The sequence below is a fragment of the Salminus brasiliensis genome, chromosome 17 (genome assembly GCF_030463535.1).
Source record: "Salminus brasiliensis chromosome 17, fSalBra1.hap2, whole genome shotgun sequence".
Lineage (NCBI taxonomy): Eukaryota > Metazoa > Chordata > Actinopteri > Characiformes > Bryconidae > Salminus > Salminus brasiliensis.
In genome coordinates this window covers 35,630,239-35,651,710 of record NC_132894.1, presented here as the reverse complement: position 1 = coordinate 35,651,710, position 21,472 = coordinate 35,630,239, and the positions used below count along the sequence as shown (strand labels likewise).

Genomic DNA, 21,472 nt, shown 5'->3' with positions numbered 1-21,472 from the left:
TGGGTCAGGAATCTGTGGCATGTGCACACACTGGACAGGCAGACTAAACAGTGCCGGGGTTTATGTTGGGCTTTATCTGCTCCAGTAAACTTCCCTCAGCTGAGGCCTGTGTCCAGCCAGCTCTGCACCCTGGTGTTTATCACCAGTGTCTCCTCTAGGTGGCAGCGCAGGTACCCTGCACGTGTTGTCCACAGAGAACATACCAGGGGGAATTCCACTATCCAAAATCCCCTAAGTAAAGAACACACACACGTGCCCACCATCACTTTCATTTTCTGGCAAAAGTATTTAATGAATAAATATTATTTATTCATAATATATTGTTTCATTACAGTTGTTAAATTTCTCTTTTTTATTATTATTATTAGTAGTTTCATCAGAGTCTTACTCATAATTGAATTAAGTTTATTTTTCTTACACATCTTCATTAATAACAATAACAACAACAATAATAATAATAATAATAATAATAATAAATTCTTCTTAGAACCCCCTGTTTCCCTATGTTAATTTGTCTTAGACATCCTCATTCATTATCATTATCATCATCATTATCATTATTATTATTATTATTATTATTATAACTTACCTGGCCATTTAGTTGTTCTACCTCTTTTTCATTTTAATGCAATACATAATGCAATATATTACATAAATATAATATAATGTCATTATTGTTTGTAAAAATGAAAGTAAAAGTCCTCAGTCAAACTGAGATGAACCCTGCTCAGATCAGAGGGGTAAGCTGAGACAGAGGAACAACTGATGGAATTTCCAGAAAAGGGGGCGTGTATTTCACAGTATGGAAAGTCCAAGTCTGGGCCTTTAAAAGTGCCTTCAGAGACACTGACCTGCATCCAAAGCTCGGGGAGATCTGATCAACACAGCAGGAGAAGAAGCAGGTGAGTGACTGAACTCCACACCTGAAGGTGTAACAGTGCAGCTTAATGAAGCCATTAGGAGCCTTAATGCCATAAAGAGAGACCTTTAGCTTTTCTCCAAGTTCAGCGCTACGATGTGAGCAGTCAGTCGGAGTGGGGGTTTGGTGTGAAAGGCTCTGTTCTAGAGAACCTATTGATCACAGTGATTCACCCCCAGTGTATAGACATGTGTGTCAGTACGGATTTCTAACCCGCCTCTGAATGACTGTCTATTCTCATAGTCTGAGTTATGACTGGTGTGGAATTCCTCTTTAGGCTTGTTGGTCTGGTCAGCTGGTGTAGCTGATTGATTGATTACTTGATGGATTGATTAAATTATTTTTTTGGATTAATAAAGGATTATCTTGATGATTGATTGATTGATTGGACAGGGATGTAGAGCTGTGCTCTCTAAAACTCTCTCTGTTCTCCGGCGTTCTCCAGATCCGTGCTGAGCTCCACAGACATGAAGCTGACCGTAGCTGTGCTGGCGCTGGTGATGATGGCGGTGGGAGTTTGTGGCCAGTGGTACAATTTTCCAGCTGAAGCCGTACTCGGTCAGTTCCAGTGCAGACCCTGTGTCTGAGCCTGCAGCTTCACTCTTAGCTCCCCAGTGTGTCTTTAGTGTGTGTCTGTCTTCACTACAGGTGCCGCAGACATGTGGGACGCCTACACAGACATGAAGGAGGCCAACTGGAAGAAATCAGACCACTATTTTCACGCACGTGGAAACTACGAAGCTGCACAGAGGGGTCCTGGAGGGAAGTGGGTTGCTGAACTGATCAGGTGGGTGGACAGACTGTGCAGGCTTAGAAATTAAGGCTACACTGGTGTCCCCCCATAAACTAACTGTAGATGGCTGCCATGAAGTTGCAAGGTGGTTGCTTTGCTGTTCTATGTGCTTGCCTTTGTTGCTGTGTGGTTGCTTTGGTATCTCAGGTGGATGCTAGTATGATGGTATGGCATTGTGAGTTACATTGATGTCCTTGGTGGTTGCTGGGATGATGGTTGGGATCTCTTGTGGTTGCTGTGGTTACTACGGTGTTGGTATGGTGTTGCTAGTTATGTACATACATTACATAAATTGCCCTAGAGGGTGGCTATGAGATCTATAGTGGTTACTGTGGTTGCTAGGATGTTGCTAAGCTGTTGGCATGGTGTTGCGAGTTATTTTGGCATACATTGATTGCTGGGATGGTGCTAGGTGGTGGCTGTGGGATCTCAGGTGGTTCCTAGGGTGTTGCTTGCTGGTTGCCATGGCACTCTAAATGGTAGTTTAGATGTCAGGTGGATCTTGGACAGATTTCTGATGATTAGGTGGTGCTGTGCAATTTAAGGTGGTTGCTATGGTGTGTTAAGTGTTAAGTGTTGTTGTTTGTTCGATACGCTATTCAGTGTAGTTGCTGGTGGTACAGTGCCCCAGGTGGTTGTCAGGATGTTGGTAAAGTGTTGGTATGGTTTTGCACCACATGTCTAAGGCTAATGTAGCTAATAATCAATGGAATTTCATAGCCACCAATTAGCATGGGGCTAACTGCAGGTCTAAATCATCACACACTCTGCTCCAGCCGTGTGGAGGTGTTCAGCAATCCCTAATAGACCTTCTTATGTGGTTTCTGACACTGCGTGACAACCAACTGAGATACCATACCAACCACCTTAAATATTGTAGCAATGATCACAACTGTCTAACATCCACCTACCTACCACCTAGCATGTCTAAAGCACAGTCTCTAATGTGTGTTTATGTGTGTGTTTGTGTGTGTGTGTGCGCAGTGATGGAAGAGAATATCTGCAGAATCTGAATGGCCAGGCACCTGAGGATGCAGTAGCTGACCAGTGGGCCAATCAATGGGGCCGTGAAGGGGGTGATCCCAATGTCTTCAGACCCAACGGACTGCCCAGCAAGTACTAAACCCTAGGCGGCCTGATGCAGACACCACAGGACCAACATTTCAAGCTTGCTGCAATACCACTGTTACTATAGCAACGGCGCTGCATCTCTAGCAGTGTTTGATGTTACACTGATGACACAGAGATTCAGAAACTCAAAATACAAATGAAATAATCCTAAAAATGATGTTGTGTGTGATCTGTCCTTCGCCTTTTTTGTACACAGAGCCTAATGCACGATGAATCCCGGCCACTTTATCAGAAACCCCTTCCTCATATCGCCACCTTTCTGGTGTTCTGTTGGAGCCTTCGTCAGTGGTCAGTTTCTAACCACAGGGCTGACTACGAAGAACATGCCGATATTGCAGTTCATATGGTGTTGCTAAGTAGGTGCTATGGTATCCCAGGTGATTGCTATGGAGTTTCTTGATGGTTCTTTTGCTTTTGCTATGTGGTTGCTATGGGGTTTCTAGGTCTAGTTGTTGTGCGTAGTTCCTAGAATATTGCTAGCTGGTTGTTCTGGTGTCTGGTTGCTAGGATGTTGTTAGGTGTTTGTATTGTGGTGCTACTCACTGTATGTTGGTGTCCTACATGGTTGCTGTGGGGCTGCTGGGATGTTGCTATGTTGTTGTTGGCATTGTGTTGCTGTATGCCAGAGTCCTAGCTGTTTGTGGTTGTGATGCTGTTTCATGTGGTTGTTAGAGTGTCTGTAGGTGGTTGTTGTGGTGTCCAAAGTGGTTGTGAAGATGTTGTTAGGTGTTGGTATTGTGTTGCAACTTACTATGTGTTGGTGTCCTAACTGGTTGCACTGCTTTTTTATGTGGTTGCTATGGGTTGCTAAGGGGTTGCTAGAGTGTTGCTGGGTTGTTGTTACTTGTCCCAGGTGGTTGCTAGGGTGTTGGTATGGTGTTGCTGGTTAGGTTGGTGTTCTAGGTAGTTGCTGGGATGATGGCAGGTGGTTGCTATGGGATCTCCAGTGCTTGCTAAAGCATGGTGTGTGTTGTCATCCTCTAGCCCTTCATCAGCGCTCAGTTTCTGACCACATAGCTGCTCTTGCAGGATAGTTTTGGGAGGTGGACCTGCTCCCAACCTAGCATGTGTTTCTTGTTGTATCTGCTCTCACTGACATCAACGACCTCAAGGGCATCCCCCTCTCATACTGCTGCTGCACAGACTGCTGTATTTACAGCCGATCAATAAGGCACAGCGTCACATGAAACCCGAAGGCTCAGCCAGACAATCATACAGCTACAGTTTATTGATCAGTACATCTTCATATCCTGTAAGAGACCGAAATCAAATCCATGCATGACCATCAGGATGTTGAACAGGACACTCAGAGAAAACGGATACTCACTGGTCCTTTAGAAACCCCCACCCTGAGCTTCCACTCACTGGCCACTTTATTAGAAACCCCCACCCTGAGCTTCCACTCACTGGCCACTTTATTAGAAACCCCCACCCTGAGCTTCCACTCACTGGCCACTTTATTAGAAACACCTACCTTGTGTGGGGTTCTAACACCAGTGTGTAATAAAAGAGGTTAACTGGTTTAGCTACAGCATAGCAGTTCCGAGGCAACACGTGTGTGTGTGTGTGTGTGTGTGTGTACTGCAGTTGGGTGAGCAACGCACAGTGACTCTGCATGTGCTTGATCTTGGACGTGCTGCAGAGCAGGTCTGAACTGTCTGGTGTTCAGAATGACTCAAACCTGCAGCACAGAGTAACAACACGGCCATGATGTAACCCTGAGTGCACATGACCTCAGGAACTGGGAGGGGAGTGTGTGTGTGTGTGTGGGGGGATATTAATGCTATTACAGATTCATACTGGATATTAATGTTATTACAGATTCATACTGGATATTAATGTTATTAGAGCTTCATACTGGATATTAATGCTATTACAGATTCATACTGGATATTAATGTTATTAGAGCTTCTTAGGGCCATAAAGGTTTCCTTCAGTTTTGTCAGAGGAAATAATTGATTTCCCGCATTTTTGCATATTTGACGGAAAATCTGAGTCAGGTCTGAGTAAGGGGCGGTAATTCAGGTGGTTGGCACAGTGTTTAGTGTTAAAAACAGAAATGAAAATAAAAACGGGAAGAAAAACAAATGACCATGATCTTTTTTTACCGAACAGGTGTTTCTATAAAATCAAAAGCCTGGTGTGTATTAGTTTTCACTTCCCCTTCGACCAGTAAAGCTCTGAGGGGGTCGAGGGGGTCTTCATTCCTCCAGTATAAAAGGTTCTGATCTGAGCCTGTATGAACGATCCACACTGACTCTCGTCACCTGATCAAGGCTCAGCATTTTAGTGTGGAATCAAACCACAGGCTGAAATCCAGACTCTGATTTGCACCATTAAACCACATCAAGTAGTGACTTCTGGAAATCACTAATGAAAGCTTCTGACCCGGCTGGGAGAAACACAGGCTCGCCGTCCCCTTCCAAGTTCAGGCCTGTGAGGGCAAGGACACACTACTGCATTTCACCCTCTCGTCCATGTGCTCTTAAAAAGAATAGAAAAGTGGTTCTAGAGCAAAGAGCCATTAGCTTAGAACTTTTTTCATTGATGGAGGTTCTCTGAACTTTACAAGTGTGTAGATTTAAGTGGCTATTTATAGAAGCTTTGATGAGAGCAGTTTCATTTGCACCTCTGCGGATCAGTATGGAAGCCACCTGCGTAACTGAAACTCAACACCTGGAGCTCAGGCAAACTAAACAGTGAGAAGTGCTCATACTGATTTACCAAGATTTACCAATTTCAGAAAGGTGCAATAATCTCAGGCTAAACAGCAGCAGTTGTACAGAGGATTAAACCATGTGTCCATGAAATTAAGCACCAATGACTCATCTTGTTTCATTGGTCATCTGGCAAATTAATATTTTAATAAGCTCAGCTTTGTGCATACTAAGCTTAGAAATGTGCATTGCAGGTATGCATGACCACTGTAAGCAATCAATACTGTAAAGAGTTTACATACAATTGAAAAAGTATATTTCAAGGCTAAAAAAAAAAAAAATTACTTGAATTTACATTACATAAATTTGACAAACATATATATTAAAAAGGGCCCTGAAATTTTCACTGACCTCCATTGAAAGTTTTTCCTTTTGTAGATTTTACTTCTCCTGTAAAGTGGACAACCTAAAACCAAACCCCTTATTTAAAAACCCAAAGGCTACAGTCACACAGCAGGCAAAAACAGCCCAAATCCTATTGGTTTATTTTGTGTGTTAATATTGAATCTGAATTGTCACTTTCATTTGTGGTATTTTTGTGGAATTTTCACTTATGGCAAGCTGCTAGAAAGACATTTCTAAAGAAATAGCCAAACATGGCCACAAGGGGCACTGCTGCAGCATCAAAGGTAAATAAAAAAGCTTAAGTGAAGTTAAGAAACCAACCCTAAGAAGTGGCCGTGGCCAATCAACGTACCCTTCTTACAGTGAGCCTCTTCTTCTGTGATGCTAGAGAAGAAACACAGAGGGCCACTTTACCCTCTGTGAGATCACAGCCTAAACCGTGGTAAATAATTCAATCACAAAAAAAAATAAATAAATAAAAACCCAAGGCCTTGTTCAGAATCCAAAGGCTTCTGTTTAATTTGGTTGTTATAACTTCAATAATAAAATACACACAGCGCACACACGGGCAAAGCGAGGGGCAAGTCAGAGACTGGCAGGCAATGGCTTATGGGAAGTGCAGTACTGAAGCAGGAATATAGAAGAAGGCTAGCGCACTTAAATGAGTACAACAGTCTGACAAGCGGACCAGCCAGACACTGAGCCGCTGCAGGACGGAGCAGAAAGAGTGATGGAGGGAGGGTGGAAGGAGCAGGTGGGTGGCTAGGGGGAGGTAGAGAATGGTGCTTTAGCTGCTCTCTTTGCCCAGTGTGTGCTTATCGAACAGGTACTCTGCCATGCCGTTCTGAGGAGCACCCATGCGGCGCAAGTTGGACACCCAGTCGGCCAGCTCCTTGATGGACTTCACCTGTTCGTCCAGGTAGTGTGTCTCAATGAAGTCGCACATCTGAAAAAGAGCACGAGAAAGCAAGATCAGTGCTGGAGCTAGTGTAGCATCATGCAAACCTGACACCTTAAGGTTTTCAACCCTTTTCCTGGAGAGCCACCTTCCCGCACACTTTGGATCCAAGTATCATTTATTTATTTATTTTTATTAAAGAAGTCCCTGATTAGCTGAATGAGGTGTTCGATTTAGGCTGGAGTTGAAGTCTACAAGAAAAAGGTCTCCAAGAAGAGAGGCTGTAGACCCAAGTAAACAGCTGAATGCTAGAGTAAAATAAGTGCTTACATGAGGGTCGTTGCGGTCGGAGGCAACTTTGTGCAGGTCCAGCAGAGACTGGTTGACACTCTTCTCCAGCTGCAGGGCACACTCCAGAGCCTCTACACCACTGCCCCATTCATCGCGCTCTGGTTTCTGTTAAACCAAGACAATGGATCATAAAACCAAAGGAAACATCCACAGAAAAGACCACTTACCACAGGCTCTCACTTCATATTTACACTTCCCCAAACTTTACAATAAGGCCTGAAATACTGGCACACTAATAGGAGCTCAACACCAAAAGTAGAAAATAGGACCATAGTAGTTTCTTATAAAACCTCGCCACCATCTTCCAATAATCTAGAACCTCTTTATGAGGCAAAGCTGGGAGCTGTTCTGTTTTGTAGTCCCGTTTGAAGATTTTGGCTTCTAATTACCTCTAACATTAAGCTGAAGTCCAACAACTCAGTATTCAAGCAGTTGTGGTTCCACTTCAATGGCTCTGACTGATAAGAACTCCACCCAAGCCATCGTTGGATATCTCCACCAGTTTCCTCCACTCCCTAACCAACCCCCCCAAAGCTTTAACACTTTCAAAACTCCTCCACCACCCAGTTGTACGAGCACTGGCATCGATGTCTATGCTTTACACAAGACTATAGTTTATTAAATGCTGGATTCACTGCCCTTAAAGTTGCTCAAAATCTTAATATTTTCGTCCTAACCATCTCCTGCAAATACACCAGTTATATAGAAGTTACCCATTTAGACCTTTAAATCCTAAAAGGCCAGAATCCTTTGACCTGAAACACTTGAAACTATTGGCAGGTACTACAAACCGTGCAAAGGCATCAATTAATAATCTTATTTTCTTCACAACACCAGTACCCAGTTAATTTTAGGCTTTAATAAACACCAGGAGACACATACCCTGATGTCCTGCAGGAAGATCCTTCCACCCCTCTGGTTCTGAAGTTTCATCAGTTTCTCAGCATGCTCTCGCTCCTCATGAGACTGCTTGTGGAAAAACTTAGCAAAGTTGGGCAGAGCCTGGTCATCCCTGTCAAAGTAGTATGCCTGCAAAACAGAGGAAGATTGAGATTAGGATATTCAAACTCCTTCATATTCATGCACTTAATCAGGTGGTTAAAATAATCAATAGTTTGTATTTAAAAGCAATGAACTAAGAATCATCTCTGTTGCAATGCAGTGATCAGCAGCAGATACAGCAACTGAAGTCTAGTTATATTAAAAAAAAAAAAAAAATAAAAAAAAAAATAAAAAAAAAAAGGGGCCACATCCAAGCACAGCCACAAATTTGCAGAGTGGAGCTGTAAGTTCTTTAAGGACAGCTGGTTTAGTGAACACGAAAGCAAAAAATAAATTACTGATAATGTGCTTCAAAATCAATTCCAGAAATCATCATTTAGGGGATGCTGAGCTACTGTAGTATTTATTTCACTGTTTATTTGTTACCATTAAAATACTTCTATATAATAGATGTATGAATATGTACATTACAAATTAAATACTTTCCCATTAGCGCAATCCAACCTTTTGCCCCAACTGCACAAGGTTCCTTTTGGAATCTCTGAACACTATTGATTAACATGTCCATGAACGAGGAGAAAGGTCCAACCATTAAACAGCTGAACTTTAACCGGAGGTTTGTGCACTAACTGAAGCAATCAGAGACCAAAGCTCATGCACTTGCTGAACTTGGTGCTGTTTCGCCTCACGTTGAGCAATACGAACCTGCTGCCTTTGTTTAAGAGATGTTTTGTAATCAGGTGTATAATATTGTAATCTGCTCACTTTATATAATTTCAACACTTAATCATAATTCAATACTTCCTCTTCCGCCTCATGTGATGGTGACTGTACTCCTACATATTATGACACCTTCAAATATTAGCACACTGGTGATTCCAGGATCTTGTGGGATTACAAACACCTTGACGACCTGACCGATGTCACAGTAAAAACACTGGTCGGTTAAAGGAGTTTTCAGCATATACCAGCTTCTTGCAACAGGTTATTGGCCTTGACAGTACTCATGATTAACACATACTAACACCTAGGCTTATTTTGAGCTTTAATTTTAACACCCAAATATAATTCTGTTTCTACTGTAAAGGATTCACCAAGTGTTTTAAGTGATTCAGTGAATGAATGATTCTGTAATAGCTATAAGCGATTCATTTATATAGTGGTTTGAAGGTGTAGTATTGAAAGTATGGAGCCACATACAGGCCTTTACAGTTTAAAAGTTTAAAGGACGCACATCACCAAAATGTGTAAACACTGTTTTTCTAAATATACATCGCCTCCCTGGACCATTTATGGAAATTAAGACTGCAAATGGCTGCTTAATCAATCATTTGTGATGCTACAAAAACAATACATTCCAATACATTCAATTCTAATGCATTAATAAGATGCAAGTTAAATGAACCCGGCCCTGCACCCCTCTGAGGACTCCTACCATGGACAGGTAGACGTAGGAAGCGTACAGCTCCAGGTTGATCTGCCGGTTGATGGCGGCCTCGCAGTCCTGATGGAAATTCTGTCTCACTTGAGAGCTCATGATGCTGTGGACACAAACACAAAGATTGAGCCATTAAACAACATCATCCTTTACACACCCACAGCCTGTCAATACATGCATCTCTTTTAACCATGTCTGAGTAACTGCTTCGTAAACACGACCTTGATTTCACAACTCGCTCCCTACAAGCTTCCTCTGACTGACTTATACATCATACATGACTCATGAGCCATGCGGGAATGATTGAGGAAGTAAGGGAAAGGTTTCCACACATCCTCATTTCAGCATCCTCCCACTGGCTTCATTTATGAGGGCTTATTAAACCAGTCTTCCTCTCCAGAACAGGGAAACTGTCCTTACCAGTAATAGACACTGGACAGTAGTTATTAGGTTAAAACACTGGCGTACTCCTTTATCTACAAGGAAGCACAAAATTAAGGTCATTCAGTTAATATTTATACGCTCATATTACAGGAAACGCCACCCACCCAGGTCTGCTTCAGTAAAGCCGTACCCTAATCAGTGTTTACCATTCCAGACACGTCCGGACACCCTTAACCCGGTTATTACTGTTCACACAGTGCCATAAAGTAGACGCACAGGTCAGGGTCTCCAGACACAGATTAGAGTCCTAGACAAATTCCAAAAGAGGTAGTCCTGGCACAGTAATTTAGCACACAACAGGCTTAAATCCAGTCTAGGACCTCCCCTAGTCATCAGACTAGTTTTTAATAACTAAGCTGAAGACACAAGACAGTGCTTGGCAATCTATAGGTCTATACACAAGAATTAGGAAACCACTGATCCAGTGTACACGTAGTCACATTTGACTAGTATCTGGACTGTATCTTGCTTAGACTTTAGCCCCATGTATTTACACTCCGCAGTCAAAAGCGTCTACAGTCAGTCAGACTGAAATTGGTTGAAATTGCTGTGTGGGATGGAATACACAAATTCACCAGTCATGTGGAAATCACAGGAGTTTCGACTGCTGAATACATCTCAGAGAGGCTGAGGTGTTTCCTCCCTATAAAATGTGGCTTCCAGGAGTCTCAGATCACCTCCTGAAGGTTACGGCTGATCAGATCTGGTTTGAATGGGTCTTCGTTGCGTTTACACTTGACTTGGCCTTATCCAGAAATAATCTGGAGAGTAAAGATGGATGATGTGATCAGGAATAAACTGAGTCACTGGGAGATTGACTAAGAGCACTAAAACACTTAACCATAACAGACCGAAAAAGGGTGGGTGTTACCTAAAAATGGCACAGTCTTTAACGGACGGCCCAAACAAGCAGCCAAGTTTGAAGCGTCTTAATTTTTTATTTGAATAGTTTTATTTTTTATATTTTCTCAAGCTCTTAGAATGGTCAAACATACCAGGTCCTATTTATAAGTTTAATTAAATATCACTCTTGTTTTATTTCTTAAAATATTATAATATAAGTCTAAGAACTGTATTTAGAACATCCAAACTTCACAGTCTTGCTTTCGTTTGTGTATTTTCTACACGATCCTCTTCACAGGGGCAGCGCTCATGAAGAATGAGTGCATTATCTTCACCGTTAACCGACAGGATCTAATCACTATTAGGAGAATGACCATGTTAAATAACCCAGTCATCACCAACATGCAGAGTCTGCGGTCACCTCAGAGAGGCTCTAAATTCATAAACAGCCCGCTGCTCGCTCTTATCGCTAGCTTTAACAAAGCGCCAAGCCAACACCCTGCAGCTGGCTCCTGTAGATAGGCCAGCGAGGGACCGGCAGCTAGGCTGGTTTCTCCAGCGGGACGATGCACAGAACCCATTAATACCTAAACCACGACTAAGAGCCAGTATACTTGCCTCACACAAAACTGACGTCATGGGTTTCTCTATGACTGTTTTACCAAATGTCCTGTTTTTTTTATTAGTCTTTAACAGGTCAGACTTCCTTAATGTCAATTAGAAAGCGTTCTAATTTCAAGCTTTACATTTTTGCCCGAGTGTTTAAGAACTGTTCCTATTCACATAATGTGGCCTGTTCTACACATTTTCTGGCTTTTCTGGGGTTGCGTTACTAAACACTTAATATTTAATGCATTTTTAATCTCAAGCTTTTATTCAGCACCTCTTGTACGGTAACAGGGTTCATACATTTAACCAATTTCAAAGACTTTCCATGACTTCAAGTACCAATTACCTAAATTCCAGGAACAAAGACTCCTTTGTTTACGAGACTGTTTAGTACGGCTAGTAGCTGAAAGACTGTCCAGGCCAGCCATTATCATGATGTACGTTCACGATACCACACCCAAACTGCACATGGTCATAAAATATGGGCAGCAACTGGTCACGTTCAAAATTACACTGCAATAAAAGCTTGGTTTATATTATCATATAAAGTGACGACATGAGCTCATTACAATATTTCCCATGACTTAAGCACTTTTCAATTGTACTACTTCCCAAGGACTATTCTGCACTGGATTTCAGCAGGTGCATTTCATTGACTTTCCAGGTCCCATACAAACCTTGGCAAGAAAATTAGCAAAGATGATATAACAACAAGTATGACTCAATGTTATATCAATTTTTCAGTCGTTAATGCATGTCTACACACCCTGTGATAGTTTCAGCATTATTTATGAAATGTTTAGTATTTGAATTTGACATAGTTGCAGTAGATTCTTTAAAAAAAAAAAAGGTTTATTTGTAGGGTTACTTTTAAGAATCTGAGCATAATTAAGCTTTTATTGTACACTTTATTAAGCATCAAATCTATCATTCTTAACTAATTAAAATGTACAAAAAGGTGGATATAGTATGAAAATTACAGGAAAATAAAGTAATCATGCAGTAGGGGCAATAAAATCTACAGATGTGTGTGTGTGTGTGTATATATATATATTTTTTTTTTTTTTTCATACAGACTAATATATAGATAGAGGTGTGTATGTAAAAAAAAGTAAAATAAGTACAGTAGAGGCAATAAAATCTACATATACACACACAATACAATATATGTGTATATATATATATTTAAACATACACATTAATATATATATATACACACATTAATATATATGTGTGTATCCCTTATGTATATATATATATATATATATATATATATATATATATATATATATATATATATATATATTTACATACACACACATATACACACACATACGTGTGTATGTATGTATGTATGTATGTGTGTGTGTGTGTGTGTATATATATATATATATATATATATATATATATATATATATATATATATATATATACACACACACACACACACACACACACACACACACACACACAAAATGTATGTATGTATGTATGTATGTACACACACACACACACACACACACACACACACACTACAGTACAGGACTGCATTCGGTCCAGCAGGCCAGATTATGTTGGACTACCCTGCTCCTGTGTCCCACCTGTCCTAGATCTCTCAGCCCACCTCCTGCTCAAACACACCTGGCCCAGGTCCCTCACGAGGTCACCCCGGGGTGGGTAAACACCAGCGCGCGCTTTACTGGAAACACTGACCTGCTTTACAGAGCCGCCATTAAACACAGCGAACCCGGGACCGTCCCAAGTCCGCGTTTCCCCCCAGAGCCACATTCAGCCGTCGAAAATCTCAAACCCGCGGTTAAAACATCAGGAAAAGCCTCATTTCTGCAGAAACGCGCTGTTATGAGCCCGGCTGCTGTGAGCTAGTGCTAGCTGTGCTAGCTGTGCTATTAGCTAGCTGTGCTATTAGCTAGCTGTGCTAGCGAGGACGGTTGCTAGCGGTAACGCCAGCCCACGTAACACACACACACGAGGCCTGTGGAGAACGTTAGCTAGCGCCTAAGATGCTATCTAGAACCTAAAAGGCTGTTGTTAACTTTAAAGTAAGTATTTGAGAGCACTCTTACCTGGATTACTGGAGATTAGACGCGTGATGCGCTCGAGGCGGAGGATTCGGTCGCGGGTCTTTCAGGGGAGGAAAACAACGACGTGGCGGGACGGGCGCTCGGGTTTCAGCCTAATTAGCTACACAAATCACTCCGTGACAGATTAAATACGGTCGATGGAGACAGATACTAGATCAGGGTGTTGAGAGACAGAGGTTTGGTTGCCGTTCAAGCACTGTTGAAGCAGGTAACCTTCGCTCTGCACGACGAAAACAAGAAGCGCTGTGACATTGAAGCGGGTGGCGCAGCCGCTTTTATAGCGCTAGCTCATGAATATGCATGACGTACGATAGGAACGGGGCTGTAACTCATGAATATACATAACGCAGGGCACCAGAGTCCGCTTCCGCTGTTTTGGGGGAGTGTCATGATTATAAAAATAATAATAATAATATTTACAAAATTCTCTAAATGTAATAAATCGTTCCCTCAGTGTAATTTATCGTTTTTATCACTTATTTTGATAATAATAATAAAAAAAGATCAGTTAGTCAGTTAAAGTAGTTAAAGTAGTAACGCAAAAGCCCTGAGCAATAACAACAAGAACGACATCAAATAAAGCCTGAAGAATTAATACCAGAATAAACAACAACAAACATCAAAGGGAGAAGGAAAACAACTGTGAGGGGAGCTGGAGGCTGAGCAGTGAGGGAGTGGAGTTCATTGCTGTGACGTAGCAACAAGCGGCCTGTTAAGGAACTATAATTTGGCGGAAGGAGATGTAGACGTTAAAACCTATTAACCCTATTATTTAGTCCTTATGTTACTTATTTATTTACTTATATATTATTGTATAAAAGCAGTGGAACACTCAAGGTCCTGTGTTATCTGTTATCTGTGTTATATGTGATAACACACGACCTCGAGGGATCTGAGCTGTTTACGCCAGTGCATCACTGTAAAACACCTAAATAGGAAATTCTGTAAGCGACCAAAGTTCTCTAAGGAGAGTTGGAAAGTTCTGAGCTGACTTTATGCAATTATTAGTGTTAGCTAATATCATCAGGCCTCACAAATGAACACAGAGGTCTATAAAATCTACAAACCGTCAATCTGCCACCGATCTGGCTTCTTCTACAGGTTTTCTGGAATGGAGAGCTTTATTTTTTGCCATAGCAGAATGATGACAGTTCAGTAGATGGAAGTGACAAACCGGGAACCTCAAACCCTGTTGTTCCTCCTTCTGAAGAAAACATAGGGGGAACCAAAACAGAGCTGAAAACCAGGCCAACACCAAAACATAGCATAATAATATGAGCGGGTGTCATAAACCAGCCAATCAGAGCAGAGCTTTTTTTTGTATTTTTCTAATGAGCCCTCTGTTAAACAAAAATCAGCACGTTCTATTCTTAGATAAAATAACAGGGTTGTAAATAGACCTGTTAAATGATATCTGAGCATTTTCACCCCAACCAAAGTCCCAATGCATTGATGTTCTGGGTCACAGTAAGGGGGTTCGGAAAGGTCTGAGCTTCAGGGAATGGTTGTAAAGTGTTGAACCACAATAAGGGGATGTACAGTTCCAGGCCACAGTAAGAGGTGCTTCATGATCCTGCTGTTAAGTGTTGGCAGAAGACACCCACTGATCCTCACTGCTATCCTGACTATGCGCTAGAGTGGACGATTCAAACCAGGTGGATATGGATAGTGAGAGGACGGACTCAATGACCGCTGTGTGAACCGGGATAGACAGGGCCTGCGGCAGGTTGAATTCATGAGTAATTACTGAATATTAATAAACCCAGAGGCTTGGAGAGGGTAATAAATCCATCATTAGGTTGAAGTGTTGGAACTCTGACCTGGATTACACAGCCAGCCTCAAAACAAAGCCTACATTCGGCCCGGCTGACCCACACTTCTGGGATTTCCTGCGTCTCCTTCCACTGAAAATATGTCAAATTCAATGACAGTGACCTCATGACCCACAACGTTTTATAGGGAATTACAGCTTTATGCAATTATTGGTGTTAGCTAATATCATCAGGCCTCACAAATGAACACGCTGAGGCCTTTAAAATTTACACACAGTCAATCTGCCACCCCTGGCTTCATGGAGCTTTATTTTTATGGCATAGTAGAATGACGGCAGTTCAGGAGATGGAAGTGACAAACCGGGAACCTTCCTTCAGAAGAACATATAGGGGAACCAAAACATAGCCAACTCTTACAACTATGCTGTTATATATTTCTATTATTATGGTATAATAATATGAGCTGGTGTCATAAACCATAAACCAGCCAATCAGAGTCGAGCTTATTGTATTTATTTTTGTAAGCCCTCTGTAAAAAAATAAGTAATGTAAACTGTAGTGGTGTGGTGGATCATGTGGCCATATTTTATCATTATTGCACCAATTATTAAACCACACCAATAAGCCGCTACATTAAAACCACCTGTGCATCAAAAACAGCTCTAACCCGTCCAGGCGTGGCATGGACTCTACAAGACCTCTGGAGGTGTCCTGCTGTGGGATCTAGACACATTCAGACGTCAGCAGCAGATCCTTTTAGTCCTGTGGGTTGTGAGGCGGGACCTCCATGAGCCTCCTGGTCACAGGTTTGCCGGTTGTCCTTTATTGGAGCTCTTTATATATATATAAATATATATACACACACACCCACCCACACACAGTGTGTATATGTAACACTGGGGGGACACAGGTTTCCATCATATTTAGGATGTCATGGTTGGAGGAGGGGTTTCAAGTAGGCCCAACTTGACCCAACTTAGGCCTACTTGACCCTGCCCACTCGCCCAACACCTCACCTCAACATTCTACAGTTACAGTGGATCCTAATGTGTCCCCAGTGTCCTCTTTTTGAAAAGAAAGACATGGTCCTGATCACCGTAGCATTTGGATTAGATGTTTATGAGAAGATGATCAGAGATATATAGGGATGCTGTAGGACGGATCTAAGCCCCTCGTTGATGTTCTCATTAAGTAAAACGCTTGAATAGCAGACCCAGCAGTTCCCCACACTCACAGGAGGAGTTATTGGCTGTTTTGAAAGGCGCTGCTTACTGTACCAAGGTCTGTGGGGTGCAGACATGCCCAAGGCCTTAGAGGAACATAAAAATAATCATTGTTTAAACAACAACAGCCAAACACATCGACACTTGAACGTGCATTAACAGCTGTTTTGTAGCGCAGGGATCATAGTTGGGTAAATACCAAAAAATGAGGTAGACTAAGGCCATAATCACACCCTTATCAAATCCTTCTGATTTACCCTAATCGTCCGTATGAGTTTTATTTTGGAGATGTTCTTTCGTACCTTGTTGGGATCACATCCCATCGTGGGCTGTAGAAGTGTCGAACACCATCGTTTACAACCTTACAAACATAAACAAACCATTTAAAGCCCTAAAATATCCATCTTTATGTCACTGGCTCTGGGTTATTATATGGAGATCTCTGTTTGTGATCCTTCAGCACTTTAGAAAATTCGAGGGCAGGGTTTGAGCCCTGTTTTTCTGAAATCCCTGATTGTGGCTTCACCTGGAACGTCTAGACCGTACAGCAGTAGGCCAACCGAGACCACGTTACGGCTAATTAGAGGCATGAAGGAAATAAGCAGGTGGGATCTGTAATATTCCCTCAGTGACGCGCACTGGCTCAACTCACAATTACCTTACCAGGCACGCTGGTATCAGCACGTAGGCCCAACAGGGGAACCCTGCATTGCTGTAAAGCAGCGCTGGTATCCAGCTGCTCCTCCAGCTTTCCTTCTGAAATCCAGGACAACCCCTCTACTCTTCTGAGAATGGTTAGCATTAGATTTTCTCACTAGACCATTGCTGTGAGGAGGATTTGATTGCATTCAGCCTAATAAGAGCATCAGTGGGGTCAGGTGCTGATGTTGCTTCATTAGTTCTGACATGCCGACTCATCCCAAAGGAACTGGATGGATGGAGCTCCCTCATCACTCCAGTTAACCATACAGCTCAGTGGTCAATGCTTAACAGTCCCAGGGAGGCTTTATAGGCCTCAAGCACACACTTGACATCAGGCACGGTGACCTTAGGGTCACATGCTCACAGCTGCTCTGGAGTGTCCCATTCTATTGGTCAGTGCTTTTCAATGGAGATTGTACAGCTTTGTCAGCAATGGGTGAACCTTAAAGGAAAAATCCAATGGACATGATTGATCGCGGACCCAAGATGCAGTCAATCAGCCGAGACAAGTCTGGTATCTGACGTGTGCTAGGCTAACACAGCTAACAAACACTGGACTTAAACTGTCACCAATTTTATGTCCATAAATACTTGCCACAAAGCTTACATTTTCTTATAAAATAAAGTTTTTATTAAAAAATATAAATATAAAAAAAATATTTTATTTTATTTGATTTAAACATATTTATTTTATTTAAATGTATTAGTATTTAAGTATATTTTATATATATATATAAGTAATTGAAAAAAATACTTACTTACTTTATAACTTCATAACTTAAGTTTGGTGACAGTCTAATCCCAGTGGTTGTTAGCACTGTTAGCCTAGTATCTCTCGTTGATAACTACAAAAGCACACGTCAGATACCCGACATGTTTTGGCTGATCGGCTGTATCTGAAGTCAGAGATGAATCATGTTTACTTGATTTTTTTGGCCAAAATGTTCCTTTAAAGTGGCTGAATTTGAATATAGATTTATCGTCGCTGTCATCATTGCTTTTTAATTTTTCACTTTTTGCCAGAAATTTAATCTGGCCGTTGTTCTTCACATTTTGTCATGATTTCATGATGAACGGACCAATAGAAATGCTCCAAAATGACTTGGAGTGAAATCTTTTTACATTGACTTCTATTGAAAGTTCAGAAGGTTTTTTCCTTCTTCTGTAAAGCTTCAGTTTTGGAGATGCAAGTTCTTTGTATGATATTGATGATTTAACAATGTCTGTATGTGTTTACAAAGTGTGTGTGTGTGTGTGTGTGTGTGTGTGTGTGTTGTATCCATGCTGAACAGCTGCTGCAGATATATCTCAGCACTTAGTGTCACAAGGTCATGCTGGAGCACCACATGACCACTCTGGCCTCAGAATCACAATGCCGCAGAGTCCCGGCAGTAAATCACCTCCTCTGACAGAGCGGCCGGTTTACTTTTGGGGCTTACAGGGTGCATGCAAACGCTGGCCACTTTATCAGAAACCCCTCCCTTGGTGTAGCCCATCTCGTGATGCACAGTGTGTGTTAGCCTTCCTCTAGACCTTCGTCAGCGGCCAGTTTCTGACCACAGAGACACTTATGGGTTTGTTTGGGTGATGGAAAGTCAGCACAATGTGGGTGTTTCTAATAAAGTGGCCAGTGATTGAAAGCACAATGTAGGGGTTTCTAATAAAGTGGCCAGTGATTGAAAGCACAATGTAGGTGTTTCTAATAAAGTGGCCAGTGAGTGGAAGCACAATGTAGATGTTTCTAATAAAGTGGCCAGTGAGTGAAAGCACAAGGTAGGTGTTTCTAATAAAGTGGCCAGTGAGTGGAAGCACAATGTAGGTGTTTCTAATAAAGTGGCCAGTGAGTGGATCTACAAGATAGGTGTTTCTAATAAAGTGGCCAGTGAGTGGGAGCACAAGGTAGGTGTTTCTAATAAAGTGGCCAGTGAGTGGAAGCACAATGTAGGTGTTTCTACATTGTGGCCAGTGACTGTATGTGACTCAGTTCACGTGTGCTGGTCAGCGTAATAACGCCAGCGTAATGTTCAGCATAGCTCGGGTATGACCACACATGGGGAGAAACCATCTGGGCAGTGAGGAAAGTGAAGGAATTCCAGCCATTACCAGAACTGGTGTCAGCAGTGATCACATGCTATTGTGTAATATCATCTTCCACGATGACTCAGCCAGATTTCGCGTGGTTAGAAAGTTCGTACTGTTCAGAAAGGCACATCCGTTCATCCTGAGGTTTTTTTTTTTGCTCCTGAAAAACGATACAGTGAGGGAGAAGGTGCTGACACTACAGCAGCTAATGGCCCAACACCCTCCTCCTCCATTACCCAGTCCACTCCTGATAGTGTGGCACACTACTGTACTGAAATGCATATGAAAACAGGACAGTATTGTTAGCAGCATATTAGATATAGCAGTATTTTTACAACCCACATATCTCTTTGTATTTGTGTAAGGCCTAGTGCACGTCCAGCTGGTCTACAGCTCGTGTGGAATGGGGTCAAAGCTACTGTTAATGAAATAAAACATGCAGTGGAGCTTTCTAGCCCGTCCTGCTTCTGAGTGATAGGAGTGATCTACAGTCCAGGAGCTGAACTTACACCATTAACACCATTAACCACAGCGCACACAGTCATCCCCACCCAGCCATTTATTACAGGCATTAGTCGTGCTATAGGAGGCGCAGGGTGAGAACTAAACAACGTCTAGACACGTGGAGGCAGGCCTTCATTTTTAACTGCAGGCTTTGCTGTGTTTTAATCCTCCAGGACAGTCATGTATTGTAGCCCTACAACATAACTGCACCACATCATGTAGCGTTTACTGTCTATGCAGCTTTCTCCAGAAGGACGACTTATTGGTCTTAATGGTGCATTTATTCGTTAAGGTTAGGGCCTTACAGCGGAAAAAATGTTTATATGAATATTATATCTAAGTATGTTTACCATCAACCAAACATGATATGTGAACATATTGAGCATAGATTTGCATATATATATATATAATTACACACACACACACACACACATATATATATATAATTACACACACACACACACACACATATATATATATATATAATTACACACACACACACACACACATATATATATATATATAATTACACACATATATACATGTATAATTACATACACACACACACACACACACACATATATATGTGTGTGTGTGTGTGTGTGTGTGTGTGTAATTATATATATTTACTCTCCCAGTTCTGACTCTTCCCTTTATATATATATATTTATTTTATATTATTTATATAAAATACACACACACACCACACCACACCACACACACACACACCCAAGAGAGTCCAATTCTATTGGCTGTATTTCTCCACAGGCACTAGACAAGCTGTGTCAGTAATGGGTGCAACTCAAAGCAGCTGAATATATTTATTAGAAGGGGTGTCTACAAACATTTGGACATGTAGTGTGTATGGGTATTTATAAATGTGTATTCTGTATTTTTTTTATTCTTAATACTAATCTATTTCTATGTGCCGTTTGTTCTCTGCTTGTTATTGATCTTTTTCTTTGATGATGGTTTGCACAGTGTTCTTGGGTATCTTCAAAGGTGCTTTTATCTGAAGCCCCTGGTCAGGTGGATTAGTCGTGATCAACTGGGAGGAGACCCTAAGGAAGACCCAGGACCCACTGGAGGGGTTATATCTGCTGTCTGGGCTGGGAGCACCTGAGGATCAACCAGGAGCAGCTGGTGGAAGAGACTGTGGCTTCTGCGCTTGCTTTATTGCCACTGTGAGTCTGAACTGGCCTCAACAGATATGAGGAAGATGATGATGAGGATGATGTTTTAAAATGACAGTAAAACTTTGCTTATATCAGCATTACACAAGTGTCTGCAGGCATCCCTGAGCTCCTCCTCTTCCTCGTCTCACTGCCAGCTCTGACGGGACTCTGCCCAACACGGTAAAATTCCCACGCCTGGCTGAGGAACCACAGGGCACCAAACAGCCAAGTTTCCAAAACATCTGGACAAAGCGGTCTGCTAATGATAGCCAGGCCTGCTGAAGCGAGTTAACCCTTTAATGAGTTTGACTCCTGCTGTTCACACGGTGAAGGAAGTGCTGGACTTCCCTCTCCCACCGTCTGAGAGGAAATCATCTCCTGTTCCTGGTGTAAAGGCCCTTAAACCCGGCGCTTAAGCCGGA

At 42.0% G+C, this 21,472-nt stretch overlaps 2 protein-coding genes across 2 annotated transcripts; one reads left to right on the top strand and one right to left on the bottom strand.

Annotated features, from left to right (window-relative positions):
* The first annotated feature begins 824 nt into the window (after positions 1-824).
* On the top strand, positions 825-2,997 carry saa (serum amyloid A). The gene is made up of 4 exons (XM_072660154.1): positions 825-902; positions 1,365-1,477; positions 1,568-1,706; positions 2,697-2,997. The coding sequence occupies exons 2-4, from the start codon at positions 1,387-1,389 to the stop codon at positions 2,833-2,835; spliced, it is 369 nt and encodes a 122-aa protein (XP_072516255.1). The 5' UTR covers positions 825-902; positions 1,365-1,386; the 3' UTR covers positions 2,836-2,997.
* Positions 2,998-6,396: 3,399 nt separating this feature from the next.
* Positions 6,397-13,848, bottom strand: fth1a (ferritin, heavy polypeptide 1a). Its single transcript, XM_072660525.1, has 5 exons — positions 13,575-13,848; positions 9,592-9,697; positions 8,037-8,183; positions 7,134-7,259; positions 6,397-6,851 (listed from the first exon to the last, which is right to left on the bottom strand). The coding sequence occupies exons 2-5, from the start codon at positions 9,691-9,693 to the stop codon at positions 6,693-6,695; spliced, it is 534 nt and encodes a 177-aa protein (XP_072516626.1). The 5' UTR covers positions 9,694-9,697; positions 13,575-13,848; the 3' UTR covers positions 6,397-6,692.
* Between the last annotated feature and the right edge of the window lie 7,624 nt (positions 13,849-21,472).

What these genes read in the sequence shown, in the direction of transcription:
- fth1a (XM_072660525.1), bottom strand. Translation starts at nt 9,693, where the DNA reads ATGAGCTCTCAAGTGAGACAGAATTTCCATCAGGACTGCGAGGCCGCC. An exon ending in CCTACGTCTACCTGTCCATG is followed by an intron (nt 8,184 to 9,591) that starts GTAGGAGTCCTC and finishes TCTGTTTTGCAG; the next exon opens with GCATACTACTTTGACAGGGA. An exon ending in TCTTCCTGCAGGACATCAGG is followed by an intron (nt 7,260 to 8,036) that starts GTATGTGTCTCC and finishes TTGGTTTAACAG; the next exon opens with AAACCAGAGCGCGATGAATG.
- saa (XM_072660154.1), top strand. Translation starts at nt 1,387, where the DNA reads ATGAAGCTGACCGTAGCTGTGCTGGCGCTGGTGATGATGGCGGTGGGA. An exon ending in TCCAGCTGAAGCCGTACTCG is followed by an intron (nt 1,478 to 1,567) that starts GTCAGTTCCAGT and finishes TCTTCACTACAG; the next exon opens with GTGCCGCAGACATGTGGGAC. An exon ending in TGGGTTGCTGAACTGATCAG is followed by an intron (nt 1,707 to 2,696) that starts GTGGGTGGACAG and finishes GTGTGTGCGCAG; the next exon opens with TGATGGAAGAGAATATCTGC.